The 21,614-nt window shown below is 36.2% G+C and overlaps 1 protein-coding gene across 2 annotated transcripts in view; it reads right to left on the reverse strand.

Annotated features, from left to right (window-relative positions):
* The window catches only part of ARFIP1 (ADP ribosylation factor interacting protein 1), a 148,225-nt gene that overhangs the window by 109,280 nt on the left and 17,331 nt on the right, over positions 1-21,614 (reverse strand). Inside the window, exons 2-3 of one of the 2 annotated variants that reach the window (XM_044682420.1) lie at positions 20,900-20,973; positions 6,781-6,882 (exon numbers count right to left, since the gene is read on the reverse strand). In XM_044682420.1, the coding sequence (XP_044538355.1) occupies positions 6,781-6,882; positions 20,900-20,971 (174 nt within the window). In that variant the 5' untranslated portion in view covers positions 20,972-20,973. Of the gene's footprint in view, positions 1-6,780; positions 6,883-20,899; positions 20,974-21,614 lie in introns of those variants that run through there. The other variant, XM_044682421.1, reaches the window with a different exon arrangement.

The raw sequence follows: 21,614 nt of genomic DNA on the forward strand, positions 1-21,614 counted from the left end.
TGAATATAAAGCATTTTTATAAACCTTAAATTGCGATGTCAGTTATTAAGTATTATTAATATGATTTGATTCTTCTCTCTTCCTCTATGTTAAGCCAGTTGCCAAGTCTTGCTGAACCTAACAATTCTGACATCTGGTCCCATCTCTCATTTCTCACAACTAACACCCTAGTTAAGGTCTTTCAACAATCCTTGGGGGTTGGATGCAGAATTTTTAGAATGATTTAGTATGCCTCACACTTTTGAATCATTTAATACTTTATCTGAAAAGCATCAGCTTAAAAGGCAAGTACTTGGAAGACACAAAAAGTCTACTTGCAACTTAATTTTACAAAGCTGAAAAAGTATTATTTCTCAATCCTCTTATTTTTTCATTCCTTAAAGTTGCTCAAGCCATAATTAATCAATAAACTCAACAATATGGATACTAATGTACTAATACCTAATCTATTACATGTAAAGCATTAGAAGGGTAGAATCATAGGAACCAATTACAGAGAGCTGCCCTGAAACTTGTGAGGGATATCATAATAGTGTTCATTTCAGATACATGTTGTTAACTGAAAGACTACCTACCATATAGCTCTTCTTAAAGATTCAAATACTTCTATGAGTTGTTTTGATTTGCATTTCTCTAGTTAAAAGAGATTTAAAACACTTTCTCGTGTGCTAATGGATGGTTTTTATTATTTATCTGAAAATTGCCTATTCATGTCCCTTGCCCATTTATCAATTGGGGAATGGCTTGATTAATTAGACCTTTGTTAGAGATTTTTGTTGTAAAGATTTTTTCCCAATTTGTTGATCCCCTTCTAATTTTGGTTGTATTCGTTTTTTTGTATAAAACCTTTTTAATTTAATGTAATCAAAATTATTTATTTTACATTTTGTACTTTTTTATAACTCTTGCTTGGTTTTAAAATCTTTCCTTTCCCAAAGACAGAACCATAATTCTTAAGAGGAAATCCTGTGAGCAATCTCAGTAAGATTAGCTACAGATCAGGAGCACTTCTATCTCTTTGATATTGTGCCAAAGATTTTCTGAATTCACTTAGTAACATGTATTTTATCTCATTATTGTTTTTATAACCAATATTTTAGGTATAAGATTTGGTCCTTCAATCACCTTAACTGCTTGGTATCAGTGGCTACTGATGTATGCCAGTTTCAATTTATCTTGACTAGTGCAAGATGAACTCTTTTTACTCTTTCAGGCTTTACAAAGGGTCTGAGAGCAAGCATATTTCTGGTGAAGAGATGGCAGCCTTATCCACAGGTAATGTCAAGGAAGAGAGAAAAATGCAACATTTTGCTTTTCAGTGAAAGCAGATTATTGCTATATGACTCAAAACTGTTCTACCAGCTATTCTATACCTATCTGACAAGAGGAAATCAAACTTCTTAGATGTAATGATGACCAATATGAGTCAATGAATGACAAAATTTTTTTTTAGCTGAATACTTCTCATTTCAACCTCCAGGCTACATATTTGAATCTTGGAACGTGAACCTTACAACAGTATCACTCTGGTCCGGATGAGCAGGTTAAAAAAAGCAAACTATTAATGAAGCAAGAACTAGGCTGTAGCAGACACCACCTTAAAAGTGAACTCTCCAGTTCTACAGCTTAGGTCATAGCAGCCCCTGCTGGACAGCCAAGTTATGACCAATGTTAAAAATATCTCAAATGCTCCACATAAAGTTAAAAGCTGCAAATTAATTCTTCAGATAAGAATTGAGTATGAGGAAATGGAAAATTGGTGAAAAGTAAAAAGAAATCTGCAGGTATGGTTAAGAAAAACATCTTTAAATTCTTCACCTGACAACATCTTTTCATTACCTAAGACCACACTATTATGTGATACAATTTTAATAGCTATACTTACTCAATGAATTTGGGCCAAAGTAAAAGGGTAATATAAAAATGTTGTCATATAAGACATAATTACTCTCTCTCTTACTATTATTAAAGAAATAAAGGAAGACTGGGTAAGTTTTTTGGTGACAGACTCTTATGGGCCATAAGAACTCATTACACAAAATGATATTTTAATATTTTGAAGACCTGCCTAAACACTGATAATGACAGATTAATTTATTTTAAAATTATTTTCCAATTAACAAGCATTTATTTTTTCTCTGAAAAAAAAACTGAAAGAAAATTGAAAAAAGCAAAAAAAAATCCTCATGACAAACATGCATAGTTAAGCAAAACAAATTCCTACATTAGCCTGCTGTCCCCCTCCCCAAAATAAATCAAAAAAAGGCCTTGATTTGTACTCTGAGTCCAGCGCCTCTTTTTTCTGGAGTTAGATGGCATGTTTTATCTAGTTTTCATTTGATTGATCAGAATTCCTAAGTCTTTAAAAGTTCTTTGCTTTTACAATATTGTTACTATTGTATAATTTGTTCTCCTGGTTCTGCTTACTTCACATTTCATTGGTTCATACATGACTTCTCAGATTTCTCTGAAACCAGTCCCTCTGTCATTTTTTAATAGTATAATAGCAGTATTCCATACCAAAGATTTGTTCAGTCATTTACCAACTGATGAGTAACCCTTCAGTTTCTTGCCTCCACAAAAAAAAGGAAAAAAAAAAAGCCCTGCCTTAAACCTTTTATTTACTTGTCTTTTTCCTCTTTCTTTGATCTCTTTAGGTAACAGGACATGTGAGGTATGAAGAATTTAATAACTCTGAGGCATAGTTTCAAACTGCTTTTCCAGAATGGCTGTACAGATTTATAGCTCCTCTAACAGAGCAACACTATGCCCATTTTCTTATAGTCCTTCCAACATTGGTCATTTTTTTCAACTTTGCCAATCTGAATAGTGTAGGAAAGCATTGCTTTAATTTACATTTCTCTAATGATTTTGTTATTTTTTTCAGTTGGTTATTGATATATTTAATTTGTTCCTTGAGTACTGCCTGCTCACATCCTTTGACCATTTATCAATTAGATAATGGCTCTTAGTCTTATAAATTTGAATGTTTCTTCTCTATCTTGGAAATAAGGTCTTTACCAGAAACAATTACTGTAGGGTTTTTCCCCATGAACTAGATTTCCTTTCTGATCGTGAATGTACTGAATTTGTGCAAAAATTTTTAAATTTTATGTAATCAAAATTGTCTATTTTATCTTTTGTGAGTTTCTTTATCTCTTGTTCGGTCAGAAAGTCTTTCCCTATCCATAGATCTAAAAGATAATTTCTTCCTTGCTCCTTTAAATTACTCATGATGTAACCTTTTATATCTAAGTATCCATTTGGAGCTTCTCTGGTATGTACAGCTTGTGAGATGTTGGTCTAAACCTAATTTGGACTAAACTGATGTCAAGTCTTCCCTAGTAATTTCTGTCAAACAGTGAGTCTTTACCTCAATAACTGGGATTTCGAGGTTTACTGAACATAAGATTACTAGTTTCATTAGTTTCTCTATATGGTGTGCCCCAATCTATTCCACTGATTGATCTCTATGAACAAGTGATTTTTTTAAAAATTTAATTTTAAGGACTCCAAACTTCTGGTTGACTGAAAAAAGAGATCAGTATAATGATGTGGTTGTTTACGACAGGAGCAGAGGAGGAGGCAGCATTAGAAACAGAAGTTTGAGAAATACAATTGTTTTTATTTGAAGGGGAGGAGGGACAAGACTCTTGACTGGCTTATTGCTGTCACAGAGCCTTCTGGTCTAATCTTGTCATAAAGTTCATATTCATTTTGGGGGAGAGAAAGTTCTCAAGAAGGGCATATATTGGCTTTCATTTCTTTCATATGGCATTCCTCATGAATACCTTCCTACTTTATTATTCTGTAAAAATTTTAAAAAAATTTTCTATAACTAGCTAAAATTCTGGCTATTATCATATAGCAGAGAGAACGCTATGCTTATAAGCTCCAGAGCCTGTCTGAATCCCAGCTCTGTCAATTACAACCTGTGTGAAGTGGGACAAGTCATTTCAGCCATGTAGGCCATAGTTCTGTGATCTAGATTCCAGATCTTACACACTGATCCTATTAAAAAAGTTCTTTACATTTTACTTTTTTCCATCTGCCTAAAAGCTAAGTGAAAACAGTTCACCTTTTAACACTACACATGACATATTTTTAACCTTTTTTTTAAAAATCAAGGCTAATCATTTGTACACCAAATTCTTTGTTACACAGTGTAAATTCCTTTATGAAACGACTATGTCTTGACATTGTCAAACACAAGAATGAATGAAACCCAGGATGAAAATATCCTCTGTACTCAGATTTTTAAGAGTTTGTTTCATCTGTAGGATATTCTGTGTTAACTCAGAAGTGAAACTCTATGTCAAGAATATTGTGCAATAAAGATAAAGATGCTTCAAATATGAAGATTACATATCTAAAGTTTGAGGCTAAGGTGGATTTTTTCGATATTAGTGAATATATGATACATAAATAATTTCATTTTCTTTTCAATGATTATTCAAACAACTGGAATAAATTGCCTAAAATTTTATACAATAAAAATTTTCAAGGCTCATTTTGCCATTAATTGCTTTTTGGATACTATGGAAAACTATTTACTTGGAAACACTTAACTGAAGACCTAGCTTCATCTTGGAATGGTAATATATAACTTAGGAATAAAAGAAAATGCTGACTTAAAGCATCTATCTATCTACACATTCACACAGACACACACACACAAAATGTTAAGATAAAAAAATGGGAAGATTTTGAAATCTTTTTATTAATCAGAGAGGATGAGAGAAGAGTGAGGATATAGATCATTCCTAAAGAAAGGATTAATATATACCCTCCATTTTTATGACTAAGGTCTAAATCTCCTTACTGCAGTAACCCTCTCATGTGTCTCATTTATCTCTGTCCTGGAAGCCAAGAGCCCAAAATCCAGTTTGGCCTCAGTTTATCTAACTTTCTCTCTGCCCACTTGTAGAGAGCCATAAACAAACACTTTGATCTGTAAATCCCATCAGATCCAGCTATAACTGATGATTATAACCAATTTATAACTTCTTTCATTATTCAAAGTTTTCCTGTGTAATAAATCATGTTATTTTGAAGAAAAGGGGGAATATGTCAGGAGCACTTTGAGCTAACAAGCCGTGCTTCCAATCTGTTTCGTTCTTTACATCCGATGGCCACCCTAGGCCACTCAGATAAGTCTCCGGTTATTATGGAGCAGGATCTCTATTACCCACTGACTCTCACACAACATGCCTCGTGAGCCAACTGGCGTCCTTTCTCCTTTGCATGAATCACCCAGGGGACATCTGGCCTGCCTTGTTGATCCCTACCTCAACTGCTAGGCTTTTCCCACTAGGCTAAAGAAGGGCACCAGAGTTTTGATTCTATCCTCATGATCAAAGTCTCCTCAATAACTTCCTTCACATAATATTTCTGTATTTTTTTTAAACCCTACCTTCTGTACTCAAGTCAATACTAAGTATCAGTTCCAAGACAAAAGAGCAATAAGGGTAAGGTAATTGGGGTTAAGTGACTTGTACAGGATCAAATAGCTAGGAAATGACTGAAACCAGGTTTGAATCCAGGATCTCCCATTTCCAGGCCTGTTTTTCTCCCTACTGAGCCACCTATTCATATTTTTTAAAAGATTTACTAAAAGGGCTAAAGCAGTGATGGGCAAACTATGGCCCATGGGCCAGATGCAGCCCCTTGAAATGTTCTATCTGGCCAGTGACATTATTCCTAATCTGACGAATACAATGAGTAGGATACAATAAAATGAAACTTCGAAAGAGTTGCCTTAGAAACAGACTGACGGATGAGTATTTCCTTTTCTTTGGCCCCCTCTTTAAAAGGTTTGTCCATCACTGGGCTAAACCATTTGTTTAGCAAAAAGAAGCTTGCAAGTGGTGGTGGAAAACCAGCTATGTATTTAAATATTCCTAGAGAAATCCAACAGTGGGATATACTTCAGGAACAGAAGAACCATAAACACAAAAGGCTTCACTGGTCTGTGAAAAAAAATAACAAAAACTGAGGTTTATTTGTGCCTACATAATCACAAGAACCCTAAGCTAGTTAGTACAAGAAGACCAAGAAGAATTTGTTTGGGAACTACAGTATTGTGCCAAGGGCATTTACATAAGAGACTCAAATAGGTCAATTTCAGAGAGGGCAATTTACATTCATGGTCTTTCCCCACCTACAACATAATTCTAAGAACTCAAATGGACCTGTGATCTCAATGGTATTGATGTTCCCTCCAATAATGAAGATCTCATCTCAGTACATCTGTAACTGTTTGTCCTGCACAACTCTTGTTACGGATCCTTCCAAAAGGATGGCCACAGGGGGTCTATTCAACATAGTAGAGACTCTTCTTGCTTCTTCTCAGCCTCTTGAGGATATCAGCGGAGCATTTCTCTGTCCACCAATGCCTTACCCTCAACATGTGACTAACTCTTGTTCTTTTCCTATACTCCCTTGGTAAATCATTAACTCCTATCCTTCAGAGTTCCTCAATGATTTTATGTGGCAGCCAGTGCAACATTATGGTGTTTATATTAAGAACAGTGGAAGTTCTGGTGATAAAATGGCAATTTAATTTTAAATGGTTATTGATTTAGAATTTAATTTTGCAAAATACTTGGCTAACAGAATATAGCTTAGTTAATCCCATCATGTTAATATTTAATACTTAGAAATACTCCTTTCCCAAAAAATATTCTTATGCTAAATTGTGTCTGTTATTTTTACTTTAACATTTAGGGATTAACAATGATTTAGTGACTCTGCATTAAAACCAAAAAATATTGGTCATACCCTGCTAAAGCTATGTTCATGTGAATCTTCAACTTCTCCATTGCTGGTCACTGGAATTTCTGCTGCTGAATTTCTGGGAGATTCCTGGGCCATGGCAGACTCCTACAGAAGAAAACAGAGCAAAATGATATTGATACCAGAAAACAAATAACAAGTGGCCTCTATTTTAGCTGTGATTCTGTCTCTGTATTAATATTTTGCTAGTATTTCAACAGATATGTGATAGACAAGATAATGTAAGCAAAGATACCTATAGCTTTAGAGGAGGGAGAGAATCTTAGCAATTCTCTACACTCTTTTGAAGATGAGGAAAACTACTTAAAAACAAGTAACTTTTTCTAAGAAATGGTGCCAAATACTGTTGTTTCCAAAGGATCCCATGTATCATTACCAATCCAAACCTGCTAACCTCCCCCCATCCACTACTCTTTAAAGCTAGTGTCCATCTCATTACACACAAACCCTACCCTATCCCTCTCTCCAAATCCTTGCTTCATCAATTATCCCCTCTCTTCTCCACTGCCTCCACACCTGCTCAAGTTCTACCTCCATGAGACTCCTCCAAATATCCCCCAACCCCCAACTGTTCTACTCATTATTTCACATTTTCCCCACAGCCAACCAATTGCCCTATCACTTATTTATTCCTCAATGGCCAAAAAAAAAAAAAAAAAAAGGTAGCTCTTATACTTCCTTACTATGCTTACTCTTTTTTTATATGATATTTTCCCCAGATTATGAGTAGATACAATTTTAATAATCATTTTCTAACATCTTGCAATCCATGTTCTCTCCATCCCTCCCCCCACTTCTCTTCCTGGAGATGGTAAGTAATATGATATAGGTTGTAATACATATTCTCATGTTCTTCATGTTATGAAAGAAGATACATATCACTTATATTAAAGAAAATTCACAAAGGAAATGAAGAATGGCATACTTCAATCTGCATTCAGACTCTCTCAGTTCCTTCTATGGAGGTGGATAGCCTTTTTGGTCACAAGTCCCTGGTACCTTAAAGTACTCCACCTTAAAAAGACAAAACTGAAGCAGTTTTTGCCATCAAGGATCTTATGCTTTATGAGAATGGACAAACATGTACATAAATAGGTATTTATAGAATAGCTATAAGGTAATGGGGGAGGGAGAAGTTCTAGCAGATGAAGGAATCAGAAAAAGATCACACTTGAGCTGAGTCCTGGAGGAAACCTGGATCTAAGAAGAGGAAGAAATGAAGGAGTTGTTCCAGGCATAGGTGACTGCTTATACAAAGGTAAGATGATGGGAGATGAAGTGCCTTGACAGCTTACAGATGTACCACTGTACTAAGCCATAGAAAGAAGCACCTGTACTTTCTCCCACCCAACCAAAGAATCCACAGAGGGACCCTGATATCCAAGGATAGACTGGAACCTTTGACCCAGTATGGCACTTCCTAAAACAGAGTCTGAACCTAACCTCAAGCTAAGAGACAGCAGCTCTAGAGACCAGCAGAGAATCAGTTGCCAGAGCTAAACTTCACAAGAAAAGCCTTCAGAAAATATAGTCTTTGAAACCTTGTCTGCCCACCCCATCCCAAGCCATGGCAGAGAAGCTCTCCATTTGCTGGCTTCCCTGGCTTTCTTTAGGTTCCAAATGAAATTTCATCTTCTACAGGAAGTCTTTCCCAATCTTAATTCTAGTGCCTTGCCTCTCTTAGTTGTTTCCAATTATTGTGTATAGCTTGTTTGTACATATTTGCTTATTGTCTCCCCTCATTAGATCATGAGCTCCTTGAGAGCAAGAACTCTCTTTTGCCTCTTTTTGTATCCTCAGTTCTCAGCACAGCATCTGGAACAGGGTGAGCACTTAATAAATGTTCACAGATTGATACTTGACATTTGCTTGGCACAGCGGATAGTCTTACTTCAGACATTTACTAGGTGTGTGACTCTTGGCAAATCATTTAACTACTCTACATCATATTCCTCATCTGTAAAATGGAAAATTGCACTATATCTCTGAGGTTGATGAGGGGAAAAAAATTGGTACAAAACACTTTGCAACCTTAAATTGTAAACTCCTTGAAAGCAACTGGTCAGATAACAACTGTCAAAAATTGCTTCTAGGGGGCAGCTCGGTAGCTCAGTGGTTTGAGAGTCAGGCCTAGAGATGGGAGATCCTAGGTTCAAATCTGGCCTCAGACACTTCCCAGCTGTGTGACCCTGGGCAAGTTACTTGACCCCCATTGCCCACCCTTTCCACTCTTCCACCAACGAGCCAATATACAGAAGTTAAGGGTTAAAAAAAAATTGCTTCTATTTGTAATTGAAGGGAAAAAACAAAACAAAAAAACCCAGACAAAGCCCAGCCCTGGATGAGCACAAGAGTCCCTTAAAAAAAAACACAACAAATGACCCAGGACAATTCTGAGGGATTTATGGAAAAGAATGCTACCCACATTCAGAGGAAGAACCGCAGGAGTGGAAACATAGAAGAAAAATAACCGCTTGAACACATGGGTTGATGCAGACATGGTTGGGGATGTGACACTAAATGACCACACCAATGCAACTATCAATAATATGTAAATAAGTGTTGATCGATCACACATGTTAAAACCAGCGGAAATGCACATTGGATTGAGGCGGGGTGAAGGGGGTGAAGGGTAAAGTAAAAACAAGAATCGTGTAACCATGGAAATTTTTTCTAAAAAAATAAAATATTAAAAAAAAAAACAACAACACAAAAAAACCCTCTATTCTGGTCCACCACACTCAGGACCCAGCAGGCCTTATTCACACTATTTAATTGGTAATAAACTCCCCAAGGTAACTCAATGAGGCTTTGAGAAAATAAAAAACAACTCCTCTTCACAAAAATGTTGGGAATTTAATTGGGAAATGAAGGGGTGCCCATTGATTGGGGAATGGCTCAATAAATTGTGGCATATTTTGGTGATAGAATATTATTGTGCTGAAAGGAATATAGAACTAAAGAAATTCCCTGTGAACTGGAACAACCTCCAGGAAGTGATGCAAAGCCAAAGGAGCAGAACCAGGAAAACACTGTACACAGAGACTTGATACACCATGGCACAATGGAGCGTAGTGGAATTCTCTACTAGCAGCAATGCAACATTACAGGATAATTCTGAGGAACTTGTGAAAAAGAATGCTATCCATATCCAGAGAAAGAACTGTGGAAATGGAAATGCATTTGAAAAATATATGATCGATCACATAGTATGATATGGATATGATTAGGGCTTTGATATTAAAGGATCCCTCTACTGCAAATATGAATAACATGGAAATAGGTTTTGAACAATGATACATGTATAACCCAGTGGAACTGCTTGTTGGTTTCAGGAGGGGGAAGGAAAGAGCTAGGGGTTTTGGGGGGGAGGGAATCATGAATTATGGAACCATGGAAAAATATTCTAAATTTTAAAAAAGGGAAAAAAATAAATGTTGGGAATTTGTGCATACCCTGTACATATTTACATCATTAAAAATCTTATTTTTAATTAATTTATCTAAAAGTATAGATACTGGAAATCCTTATTCATTATAATGAATATGAGTAACTGAATACCCTAAAAATTAGAATGGCCCAGGGGGAAAAAAACAATCAATTATAGTAAGAAAAAAGTCTAGGTACCTTATCTCATAATATCAGAAATTAAAATTATCAATCAATCAATAAACATTTATTAAGTGCCTAAGCCCTGTCCAGAATTCATAGAACCAAACTACAAAATAAAAATAGAAAGAATATACTGGTCACTTCCAGAAAGAAACCTCAAAAAAGAACTTCCAGGACCATCAAAATGCAAATCCAGAGTTCCAAGTCAAAAAAAAAAAAATTTGAAGCACCTAAGAAAGAGTTTAAATACTGAGGTGCCAGAATTACTTATTTCCATGATATTGGACAAAACCAGTTTTGCTTATAAATAATGGTTTACATACAACATTGAAGACACCTGGGAAATTCTAACACTTTACAAATCATCATGTGATCAATGCAAAACTTTAGTATGTAGAAACTGAATCATCTTCCTAAACTAAAAAACCCCAGAGATAATAATAACATTCAAGCATTTCCCCGCAATGAACTTCAAAATATGTTGGGGAATGCATTATATAAATCTCATTCTTACCTTAACAAGTACACTAGGTAACCCTTTTGCAATTAAGGGAAATGGCAAGGTCTAGGAACTTGACTAAGTCACATCTAAATGACAGTCAGATCTAACACCAATATCTCAATACCCAGCCTGAGGTTCTTTCCACTGGAGAAATGACACTTACTAAATTTCTAATACTATATTTTAAGTCTCCCAATTGACTGTCACAACCATAGTTCCTCTGAAGTTCAGTAGGATTCTCTGAGTGAGGGAAAAAAAAATTTTTGGATAGTCTCTTGACTAGAGGTCTCATATCTAAAAACATATACAGAACTTTGTCAAGTTTATAAGAATAAGCACCATCCCCCAATTGATAAATGGGCAAAAGATATGAACAGACAATTCTCAGATGAAGAAATCAAAGCCATATACAGATATATGAAAAAAGGCTTTAAATCACTACTGATTAGAGAAATGCAAACCAAAGCAATTCTGAGATATCCATCTCACATCCATCAGTTTGACTAAAATGCCAAAAGGGCAAAATGACAAATGCTGGAGGGGATGTGGAAGAATGGAGACTTTAGTACACATTGTTGGTGGAGCTGTGAAAGTCATTCCTTTAGACCCAGCAATACTGTGGATTGGTCTGTTTCCCAAGGAAATCAGGGAATAAGGAAAAAAATCCATATGTTCCAAAATATTTATAGTAGCTCTCTTTGTGGTGGGAAAGAACTGGAAAATGAGAAGATGCCCATCAGTTAGGGGATGGCTAAACAAATTGTGGTATGTGATTATGATGGAATACTAATGTGCTATAAAAAACAATGGGCAAGCTAATTTTAAAAGAACTACACAAGATAATGAACAATGAAACAGTAGAACCAAGAGAACATCATACACAGCTACAGAACTAATACTGGAAGAATAAATTGTGAATTTTACCTCCAGAGAGTGAATTGAAAGGTGGAAACATGAAAGACTTAATTTGAATGAACATGACTATCTCCCAGACGACACCTTTTGTGATGCGGGGAGGTTGGGAGGGGCTAGGACACTTACAGATAAATTCAATAAATAAATAATTGAAGAAGGGGGGAAAAAGGATTCCCTGAGTGAATGAAGAATCAAGACAATACTGAGCCTACTACCAAATTCCACTGAAGGACCTGTTAGCACAACTCCCACCATTCATGCAGGTAAATCAGTGAGGTTTTGAGAAAATTTAAAAAAAAACTCCTCTTTACAAAAATGTTGGGAACTTGAACTTATCCTGTACAAATTTACATCACCAAAAATCTTATTTTGGGCTAATATGTCTAAAAGTACTTTCTTCTGCTACTTTGAGAGTCATTATATGTAGAATTCAAATATACTGTGAAATAAATAAAAGACTCACTGACTGAGTCTAACCTTCCTCAAGACACAGAACTTGTAAACTGCCTTTCGCATTGCATAAAAATCAAACTTTTTTTGATATGTTGATCAGTTTTACTAAAATTTCTCCTTTCCCCCCCTCTTTTTATTTTAAAATATTCTTTGGGACATATAAAAACAAAAGATACCAAAATCCATTTTTAAAAATTGCCTTTCAGTTATGATGTGACTTTACCACAACCTTAACTTCACCATTCTGTTGTTATCTTGTGCTATGTCCAAAATAAATTACCTCATAGCATTTTAAAGACATTTCAATGACTGTGATTAGTTAACAGTAATATTATTATAATAAATTAATGAGTTGAAATTTATGTGGCACTAAAATTTCCAAAGCACTTTATTCAATGAACAAGCATTTATTAAATATCAAAGTCAGGCATGCTTTACATACATTATTTCAGTTTTAAAAATCTTTCCACAATCCCCTTAAGTTACTACAGGTATTGTTATTTTCATTTCACAGAGGACTGAAGCTCAAGATAAATTAAGTGACTTGCCCATGATCACACAGTAAATTTTGGAGAAAGGATTTGAACTTATCTCTCCTTACTCCATGACCACTTGAAACCATATCTTTCCCTTTCACCTTATCAGGATAGTAAAAACAAGTAATGAAAAATGATAAAGATCAATAAATTTTTCTAACAATTATTAAACATTCTTAAATCATGAGAATGCGTCTTGAAATATTAAAGCAAGGCTAGTCTATTTTTGATATATGCTAAGGAAAAATAAGGAGTACGTTATTAAAAGGCATGCTAGAAGCAGAAAAATCTTTTCAATAATTCAAGAATTTAACAGAGAAGTTTATTACTGTGACAACTGTATGACATTACTCATGGCAAAACAAGTTTTGACAGAGCAATCCATAATAACACAAGTTGTCTCAAAGGGAATTAAAGTTAAATGAAGATAATTCTTGACTTCATCAAATTAATGAGCATATATTCAGTACATATTTTATTCTACTGACTACATTTTCTTACAAAGGATGATTAAATGCTCAAGCATTTGTTATATGAGATAGAAGGCAAACAGATAAGAGGACAAAATAATTAGTGTGAAAGCAAAGGGAAAGAACAAGGTGAGCTGCAAAAGTTTCCAAATTAACTGTTTCAATTATGGTTTGAGACAATAAAAAGATAGCCAGTGCTCAATGGATTATTGACTATGTCTGCCAAGAAAAAGGGAATGGATCCTCTCCTTAGCTGACTCTGAAAAGACAATTACAGTAAGTAAGGTTAGCAGTACAAAGGACACAACAGTGTCTATCCTTCTTGAAAATGAACTTCTGCCAAGGCTAGAGTATGCTTTTTTAACTGATCTGGAGAAACAAAGGGAAATCAACTCTATTTAGTCTATTTTCCAAATAATCTATACTTGCTCAGTATATACGATGAAATAATCAATACTTAGAGGAACATTTGAGAGCAGAGATCTTAGCTTTTTTATTTATATCCCTTAGTGAAATTTTACATCTACCACTCAGTGATCAAGGGCAGGTCAGAATCTCTCTGATCCTTTGCTTCCTCAATAGGTATTTTAAAAATACTTGTTAGAATGAATAGTTGATGTATTACCTTATTCAAAAAAGTTTAGTCACAATTTGACCATTCCAACAGCTTACTGTACATATATTTCTAGAACAATGTTTGTAGCTTTAGTATTACTGTTTCTCATCAATGCTAAGTTTTAGCCACTGGAGCAGACATGTCTGCTACCTACTCTTAATATCATTTAGTAATGTCTCAGCCAGATCATAGGCAAAGGGCAAGGCAGAGCTAGGCAAAATAGGCTCCCCACTGAGCATGCATGGGAGCACTGGTGATGGCTACTGTGCATGGAATATCTCTGTGTTACTTCACCCGTTACTGTTTAGGTTTGGAGGGAAGTGGAGCTTCAGGCTACAGCACTGCCCTGTACTCAGAAACGTCTAACCATAATCCTGATACAAAATCATGGATCTTCAAAATGTCCTCTTCAATTTAATTTAAATCTACCCCTTATTTCATTTTCTATTTCTATCATTTCTTCTACTTTCCCACATCCTAGTTTCAAGTCCCAGCTCTGCCACTTGCTATTTATGACCCTGGGCAAACTAGAACTCCTTAACCTTTTTGAGGTTCAGCTTTCTGATCCACAAAAATAAGAAACTCTATAAGACAATTCCTAAAGACCCATGATGAAAAATGTTACTTACCTCCAGAGAACTGATATATTCTAAATGAAGAGTGAAGCACACTTTTTTTTAAACTTTATTTTTTCTTGTTTTATTTTTATCTGTACTTTCTTTTGAAACTTGGGCTAATGTGGAAATGTTTTGTGTGACTTCATATATGTAACTGCTATCAAATTGCTTGCCTTCTCAAGAAATGGGGAAGGGCAAGAAGAAGGGAGAGAATTTGGAATTCAAATTTTTAAAAAATTTTACATACAATGGGGAATTATTTAATGAAAAATAAAAAATACATTTTTAAAATTAAAAAAAAAAAAGATCTGATTTGAAATTCTGTATCTACCACTACCTGGGTGATCAAGGGCAGGTCAGAATCTCTGTGATCCTCTGCTTCTTCAAATGCAAAATAGGAAAAACAGCTATGATCTCAGAGTGGCACTGAGCCTCAAAGCACTAAATTTCAGTTAATAATAGCAATAACGACAATGTTCAAAGTTTAAATACTTTATCTCACCAATGCTAAGTTTCAGGTACTAGAGCAGACATCTGCTCCTCACTGCTAGTATAATTTAATAACGTCTAATAATATATTTGTGCAACCCATCTGATGAGGCTGTTACAAAGATCAAATGAGATAATATATATAAAGTATTTTGTCAATGTGAAGTACTATGAAATGGGAGATTATGAATCTAAACAAAAACACCAATTCGACAGATACCTGTTAAGCACCTGTGAGCAGAGTATTATTCTAGGAAATGTGGAAGTCACAAAGTTTTGATAAGATACTTGCTTTCATAGTGTAACTGGGGAAAGAATACATATATAGATCAGTGAAATACAGAATAAGTGGCATAAAATAAAAACCTGCCTGAGGTCTAAATGGAAAGGTCTGTTGTATCACTGCTTCTGATCAAGAACTCAGAGAAGTCTTTATGGAGGAGATGACATTAGAGGGTTTTTTTTAATTAATTAGAGGGTTTTTAATTTATATTTTTCATTTGTATATTGCCTAACCTTCTGAGTTCAGGTTGAAAGGATGGATGTGAATTTGACAAGCACAAAAGGTTTAACCGATCAGTGACTACATGCTAGAGGTAAAAGGGAAAAAAATTCCTATTGTTGAGGAACTTATATTCTACTAAGGGAGATAGAAGAACAAATTTAATTATATACAGAATAAATGCAAAGTAGTAAAACACAAACAAGTGAGGAGCCTAAGAATTGGGAGAATCAGAAGGCTTCCTGGAGGGAGCAGAGGGACAGAGGGAGGGCATACCAGGCCTAGGGGCTGACAACCAGTGCAAAAGCAGAGACGGGGTGAATGTCATATGTGAGGAATAAGGAAATGGCTCTTCGAATGTGTTGGAAGAGTAGTCAAGTGAGGCTGAGGTATGCAGGCTTTTAAAAACCAGAGGGGCAGCTAAGTGGCTCAATGGATAGAACCAGGCCTGGAGAAGAGAGGACCTGGGTTCAAATCTGACTTCAGATACTTCCTACCTGTGTGACTGGGCAGATTACTTACCACAATTGCCTAGCCCAGTGATGGGCAAACTTTTTAAAGAGGGGGCCAAATGAAAGGAAATGCTCATCTGTCAGTCTGTTTCTAAGGCAACTCTTTTGAAGTTTCATTGTATTGCATCTCATTGTATTCGTAAGATTAGGAATAATGTCACACAGCCGGATAGAACATTTCAGGGGCTGCATCTGGCCCACAGGCCATTGTTTGCCCATTGCTGGCCTAGCCCTTACTTAGTATTGATTCTAAGACTGAAGTTAAGGGTTGGGGGAAAAAACCCAGGTGCTTCTTCTGGAGTTTATTGAAGAGACTGTCATGATTAGATCTGTGCTTACACAATACTGTTCTGGACTAGAGCAGGGGTTGGCAACGTATGGCTCTTGAGCCATATCTGGCTCTTTTGAGGGCCAGATATGGCTCTTTCTGCAGGAGCCATAAAGTCAATTTTTTTTCAGGTGCTGTTACAGGAGCGGCACTGTGGGCACTGTACGGCTCTCACGGCCAAAAAGGTTGCTGACCCCTGTAGAGTATTTGAGGTCCTGAAATCCATCAGGCAGCCATTACAACAATCCAGGAAAGATGATGAGGGCCTAAACTAGAGTAATGGAGAGGAAGTCATTTCAGGTAAGGGAACAGTTTGACTGGGACATAAAGAGGTACAGTAAGAGATAAAGAAGGAAAGACAGAGTTGGTAGTTTAAGATTTTAGAAGGCACAAAGGAATTAAACTGCTAATTTTTTTCATTCAGTTTCACTGAAGGAATGCTGTAACCTGATGAAGTGTCTGAGGCCGCATTTGAATTCAGGAAGATTAATCTTCCTGACTTTGGGTCTCTATCCATTGTACCACCTGACTGCTCTACTGGTGTCTTAACCACCTTGGAAAAGGCAAGGAATTCACCTGAAGGGTGGAACTAAAGGTGTTATATTCTCTGCCCCTTCTGCTGTTGTCCCTGTGTTTATAATGGGAATGAACCATGAGGAATATAATTCTTTTAACATTTCCAGTAACAGCTCTTTATTAACTGCATGGGCCCCAGGCCAACATCATCTATGGCAACTTTGACATTATAGAAGAACTCAAGACCACAGTCACACCATTTCTAAATATGCAAGAGATATATAGATACTATAGTTGGTCGTGCCTTGTTGAGCATAGTACGACCCAAAACATATTTCATGCTGTATGAAAGAAATTATTTAGGGGATGTTGATCCTTTGTTGAGTCTAGTCCTAGAGTTCCCTGGCATTAGTGTGGGTGTCCCTAGCTAACCAGGAAGAATCAGCAGAATGTCACCACGGAAGGGCAGAAAGGTATGACATTTGAAAGCCAGCAGACAAGGACCAGGCGGGAAGCTCTCTCTTTGCTTCCAGAACTGGACTGACTGGCTCTCTAAGCCATCCAAGTGCCAGCTTATCTTGGTTCTTGATCTATGGTGAGTTGTTGCTCCTCCTCAGCAACTGGATCTTAGGTAGCCAAATGAATAATCAGTTCTAGTTAAGCTGATACCTCTCAATTCTCTCTCTCTCTTTTTTACTAATAAATACTTAAAATTCTGGTGATGGCTTCCAAACCACCTTTTATTTGTTATAATGCTAATGCTGCTAAGGTCATTGACAAGGTTATCCCTGAGTTGAAAGAAGCTCAGAGGCAAGATCTTCCAAATTCCTACTCCTATAATATCTTTTGTGGGTCTGATATGCTCTCTGGAGATATCTGACAAACATGAAGATATTAAGAAAGTGATGAACAAGCAATAGAAAGGTCCTTAAAGGACATCCTAGGTTGCAAAGATAACCAGGTTGTATCCTGTGACTTTAACAGCAATGCCCCCTCTTCTTCCTTTGAGGCTGGTCCTGGCACTGCCCTTAATCACCATTCTGTCAAGCTTGTTTCCTGGCATAACAATGAGTTTGATTAAGGAAATCTTATAGTAGACTCTGCTAAGCTAGTAGTCTTGCCACCAGATTATGTCATGATTCTGGAACCTGTTCTTTGCTATAAATAAAAACCAAGATCACATACCCTCTGAAATGATTACCTCCATGCCATTTATCCATCCAAATGCCATCCATTCTTTAAAGTCCAGATCAAATCCCTCTGACTGTGAAGACTTTTCCTGCCCATCCCAGCCAGAAGCATTCTTCTTCTGAGCATGCGCCATCTTCAATTCTATTTAACACTTTGATTTCCCATCTTATATTGTAATTATGTTTGTATCATCTCTTGTCTCAACTGAAAGTTCTGACAACTGATACATGTTTTTCCCCCATGATGCCTTACAAGGAATACTCACTCCAATATTTATAGGTTGAGTGCACGAAACAGTATTTTATATCCATACAATGATTATTCTTTACATAAAGAATAGTTAAAATTTAACCAGACCTTTAAGAGTTAGAAAGTTTTCACCAGCATTACCACTATGGAAAGTAGTTGCTGCAAGTATGATTATCCATTTCTGTCAGATAAGGAAATAAGGTAGAAAAAGATGAGGGTGACAGTTCAGAAGGGGCAAGCCAGGGCTTGCATCCAAGTCTCTCCATATTCTTTCAGGGTTCCTTCCATAAAAGAATGACACAAATTGCCAGTGACTTATGTATAGTGATATGGCTGAATACAGGGCAGACCAAATTTCTGTGATCATACTACACAGATATGCAGAGAAACAATGATTACTCCTCTGGATTTTGTTGCTTCTTCTAATATGTAGTGTTTAACCTGCATAAATCATTATAAGCTAGGCTTTACTATTTCCATAGTACTAGGAAATCCTCTGCTTTAACATCTGCCATGACAGTTCTTCACACACGACTGATATACAGTTTTAATTCATCTGTTGATGCGAGTAACTTCATGTTGCATTTATGGTTTACCACTGAATCTACTTCTCCCCCACAATGCTCAAGCTACTTCTTTAATTTGCCTTGCTTTGAACTTTTTTTAACATACTCATCAGACCTACTCTGGTCACTTCTTGAAGTGGGCACATTGAAAAGTCCAGCTGAAAATAAATGAAAACAATTTATTAAGTGCTTGCCACATGCAAAAAATTATGCTAATTCAGAACTAGATCTAGATTTCACTGCAAGAAGAAATTCCTGGATAAGGAAACACCCTCCATTTTTCTCTGCAATTCACTGAATCTTGGAGTTTTTTAGCCCAGGCTTTCTTGATTCTAAGGCCAGCTCTCTGTACACTAGGCCACACTGCCTCTCCTTCAGGGAATATATAAAAGTTAGAGACTGTCATTACTCTTGAGAAGCTTACATTCTTTTTTTCTCATTAAAAAAAACAAAACAACCTGAACTTAAATGCCAAATGAGTACACACAAAGTAGAACAGAAAATGGGGGTTATACATGAAACTGTGCCAATGACGGCACACATAGGAACTTGGATTCTAAGTAGAGAGACAACTTATACAGGCAAGCAGGGAAGAGAGTCGTCATCAGAGAAATCACAAAGACAACAAGAACAAGAGAGCAGAACACTAAAAAAACATTTCTAAAGACAATAGAAGCAAAAAAGGCAGAAAATCTGAAGAACTCTGGCAAATCCTTGAGAAGATGAGGATACAAGGAGTGCAAGGAGGAAAGAGCCAAGAAGCTGAGCTTCTCTGGCCTTTGTTGTTCATCTAGAGAGCTGGTTTGACAGCAGCAAAAGAGAGTAGATATGAGGACACAGGGTCCTAAGGCTTGCACACACTCTAAGTCTTGTTGTTCTGAAAATACTATCTAATGAATTGAGTGAAAATGACCTGGATCCTGATTCATCAGATAACATGTGACCAGAAAATCTTATAATTATTTTATCCAAAGCGTCTGGTGAGTTTTTGCCAACTTCACATTGTGGACCATATTTAACTATCTGGCTCTAAAACACTGTCAGGTGATTCCAAAAGCCAGGTAACTTGAATTCCACTGTGTATATTACAAATATCTAGCCCCATGTCTCACATGACAGGTCAGAGCTGGAAAAAGCCTTGGACACTAGCTGTGTAAACTGGGCATCAGTCTCCTTATCTCTAAAATGAGGGAATTGGGCAACAGTTTCTAATGTCTCTTCTAATTCTAAATACTTCAGTCAAATTCAACCTCTTTGTTTTAAATAAGGGGAAAGAGAGTTCTAGGGAAATGAAATGACTTCGTGATAGAGTCTGACTCAAATTTAACCTAGACTCTAGTAGTCTTATGTAAGAGGTGCTGCTCAGAAAGCACTGATTTGATTGGAATATAATATAGCTTCTTTTTTTCTTGTTTTGATGAACTGGAAAAAGAACACATTCAGAAGAATCCAAATTTTGCATAGACTACACCTGGCAGTTATCTGCAACAAGTGACCTCAAAATCAAATGTCTCTCAGTGAGCCTCTTTGAGATCATATTCACAAGTGACAATTAGAACTCCAAGTCAGAAAGACAACATGGTAGAGTGGTTAGAGATGGGCCCAAGCTCTGACTCTGGTATATACCATTAGCTATATAACCACTAACCCTCTCAGTATCCATGAGCAAACTATAAATCTACTCTAAGATCAGTTTCTGCCTCAGAACAGAACTCATACCATACCATAACATATGATCTCAGCAACAACAAAATAAAGCCAGAGCAAGGGGATTGGGGAGGTGGGAGAATGGGACACCAGGGACCTCAGGCAAGATGGCCTCTAAAGTCTTTTTTGGTTCTAGATCTATGACCTCAAAGATAATCATGAAATATCATTACATATGGCTATGTTCATTTACACAAGGGAAAAAGTGATGTAATTTTCATTCAAGACATTAATGTTTAGAGTACATGATTAATTTGGACCATCTGAAGATGTTACTGAGATTGATTATATTTTCAAAGTAATGCAAAATATCACCCGATCACCTCAGAATCCTGCTCTTCTGTAGCTGGATTAGAAGCACCAAGAGTTGTGGAATCATTGCTGGGGTCAGACATTCCTAAAAGCGAAATGTTTTAAGTATTCATTAATTATTTAGGACCCAGAAGAACTCTGTTAGATCACCAAGACTATATATAAACTTAAATATTTTCCCTAAACCAATCATTCTCCACATATCAGGAAGTATCATTTCCTGATTAACTACTATTTTTAATATTAACCTATGATGATGAGCTGTGAAATAATTCAGAGCACAATTTGTGCTTATGGTACATTATTTGAGTATTGTCAAATAAAATTAGTTTTCATGTCATTTCATCAACAGAATATTTTTTCCTTTAAGAATAAAAATATCTAATATATTTTATTAGACTTGAGAAAATCTGAACAATGAAAAATTTATTGCAACACTCTAAATGCTTTAAATCTCACCATTACAAAGATTCCAACTTTAGATACCAACATTTATATATTAATTGAGCAGTCTCAGCCTTAGGATCATGGACTCCCCACCTCCAAGCCACCAAAAGTAGCTTCCATTGGCTGGAATTAGAAAAGGGATATTGGTAGACATTTCCTAGTTGGGTCATAGGAGGCTTTACAGGGTTGGCCATGTGTCTTTAGCAACTAGGACAAAGTAAAGGAATGGACCTCCTATAGTGGCAAAAAGAGAGTGGCTGCCAATCTGAGGGGTTAGGG

The sequence above is a fragment of the Gracilinanus agilis genome, chromosome 6 (genome assembly GCF_016433145.1).
Source record: "Gracilinanus agilis isolate LMUSP501 chromosome 6, AgileGrace, whole genome shotgun sequence".
Lineage (NCBI taxonomy): Eukaryota > Metazoa > Chordata > Mammalia > Didelphimorphia > Didelphidae > Gracilinanus > Gracilinanus agilis.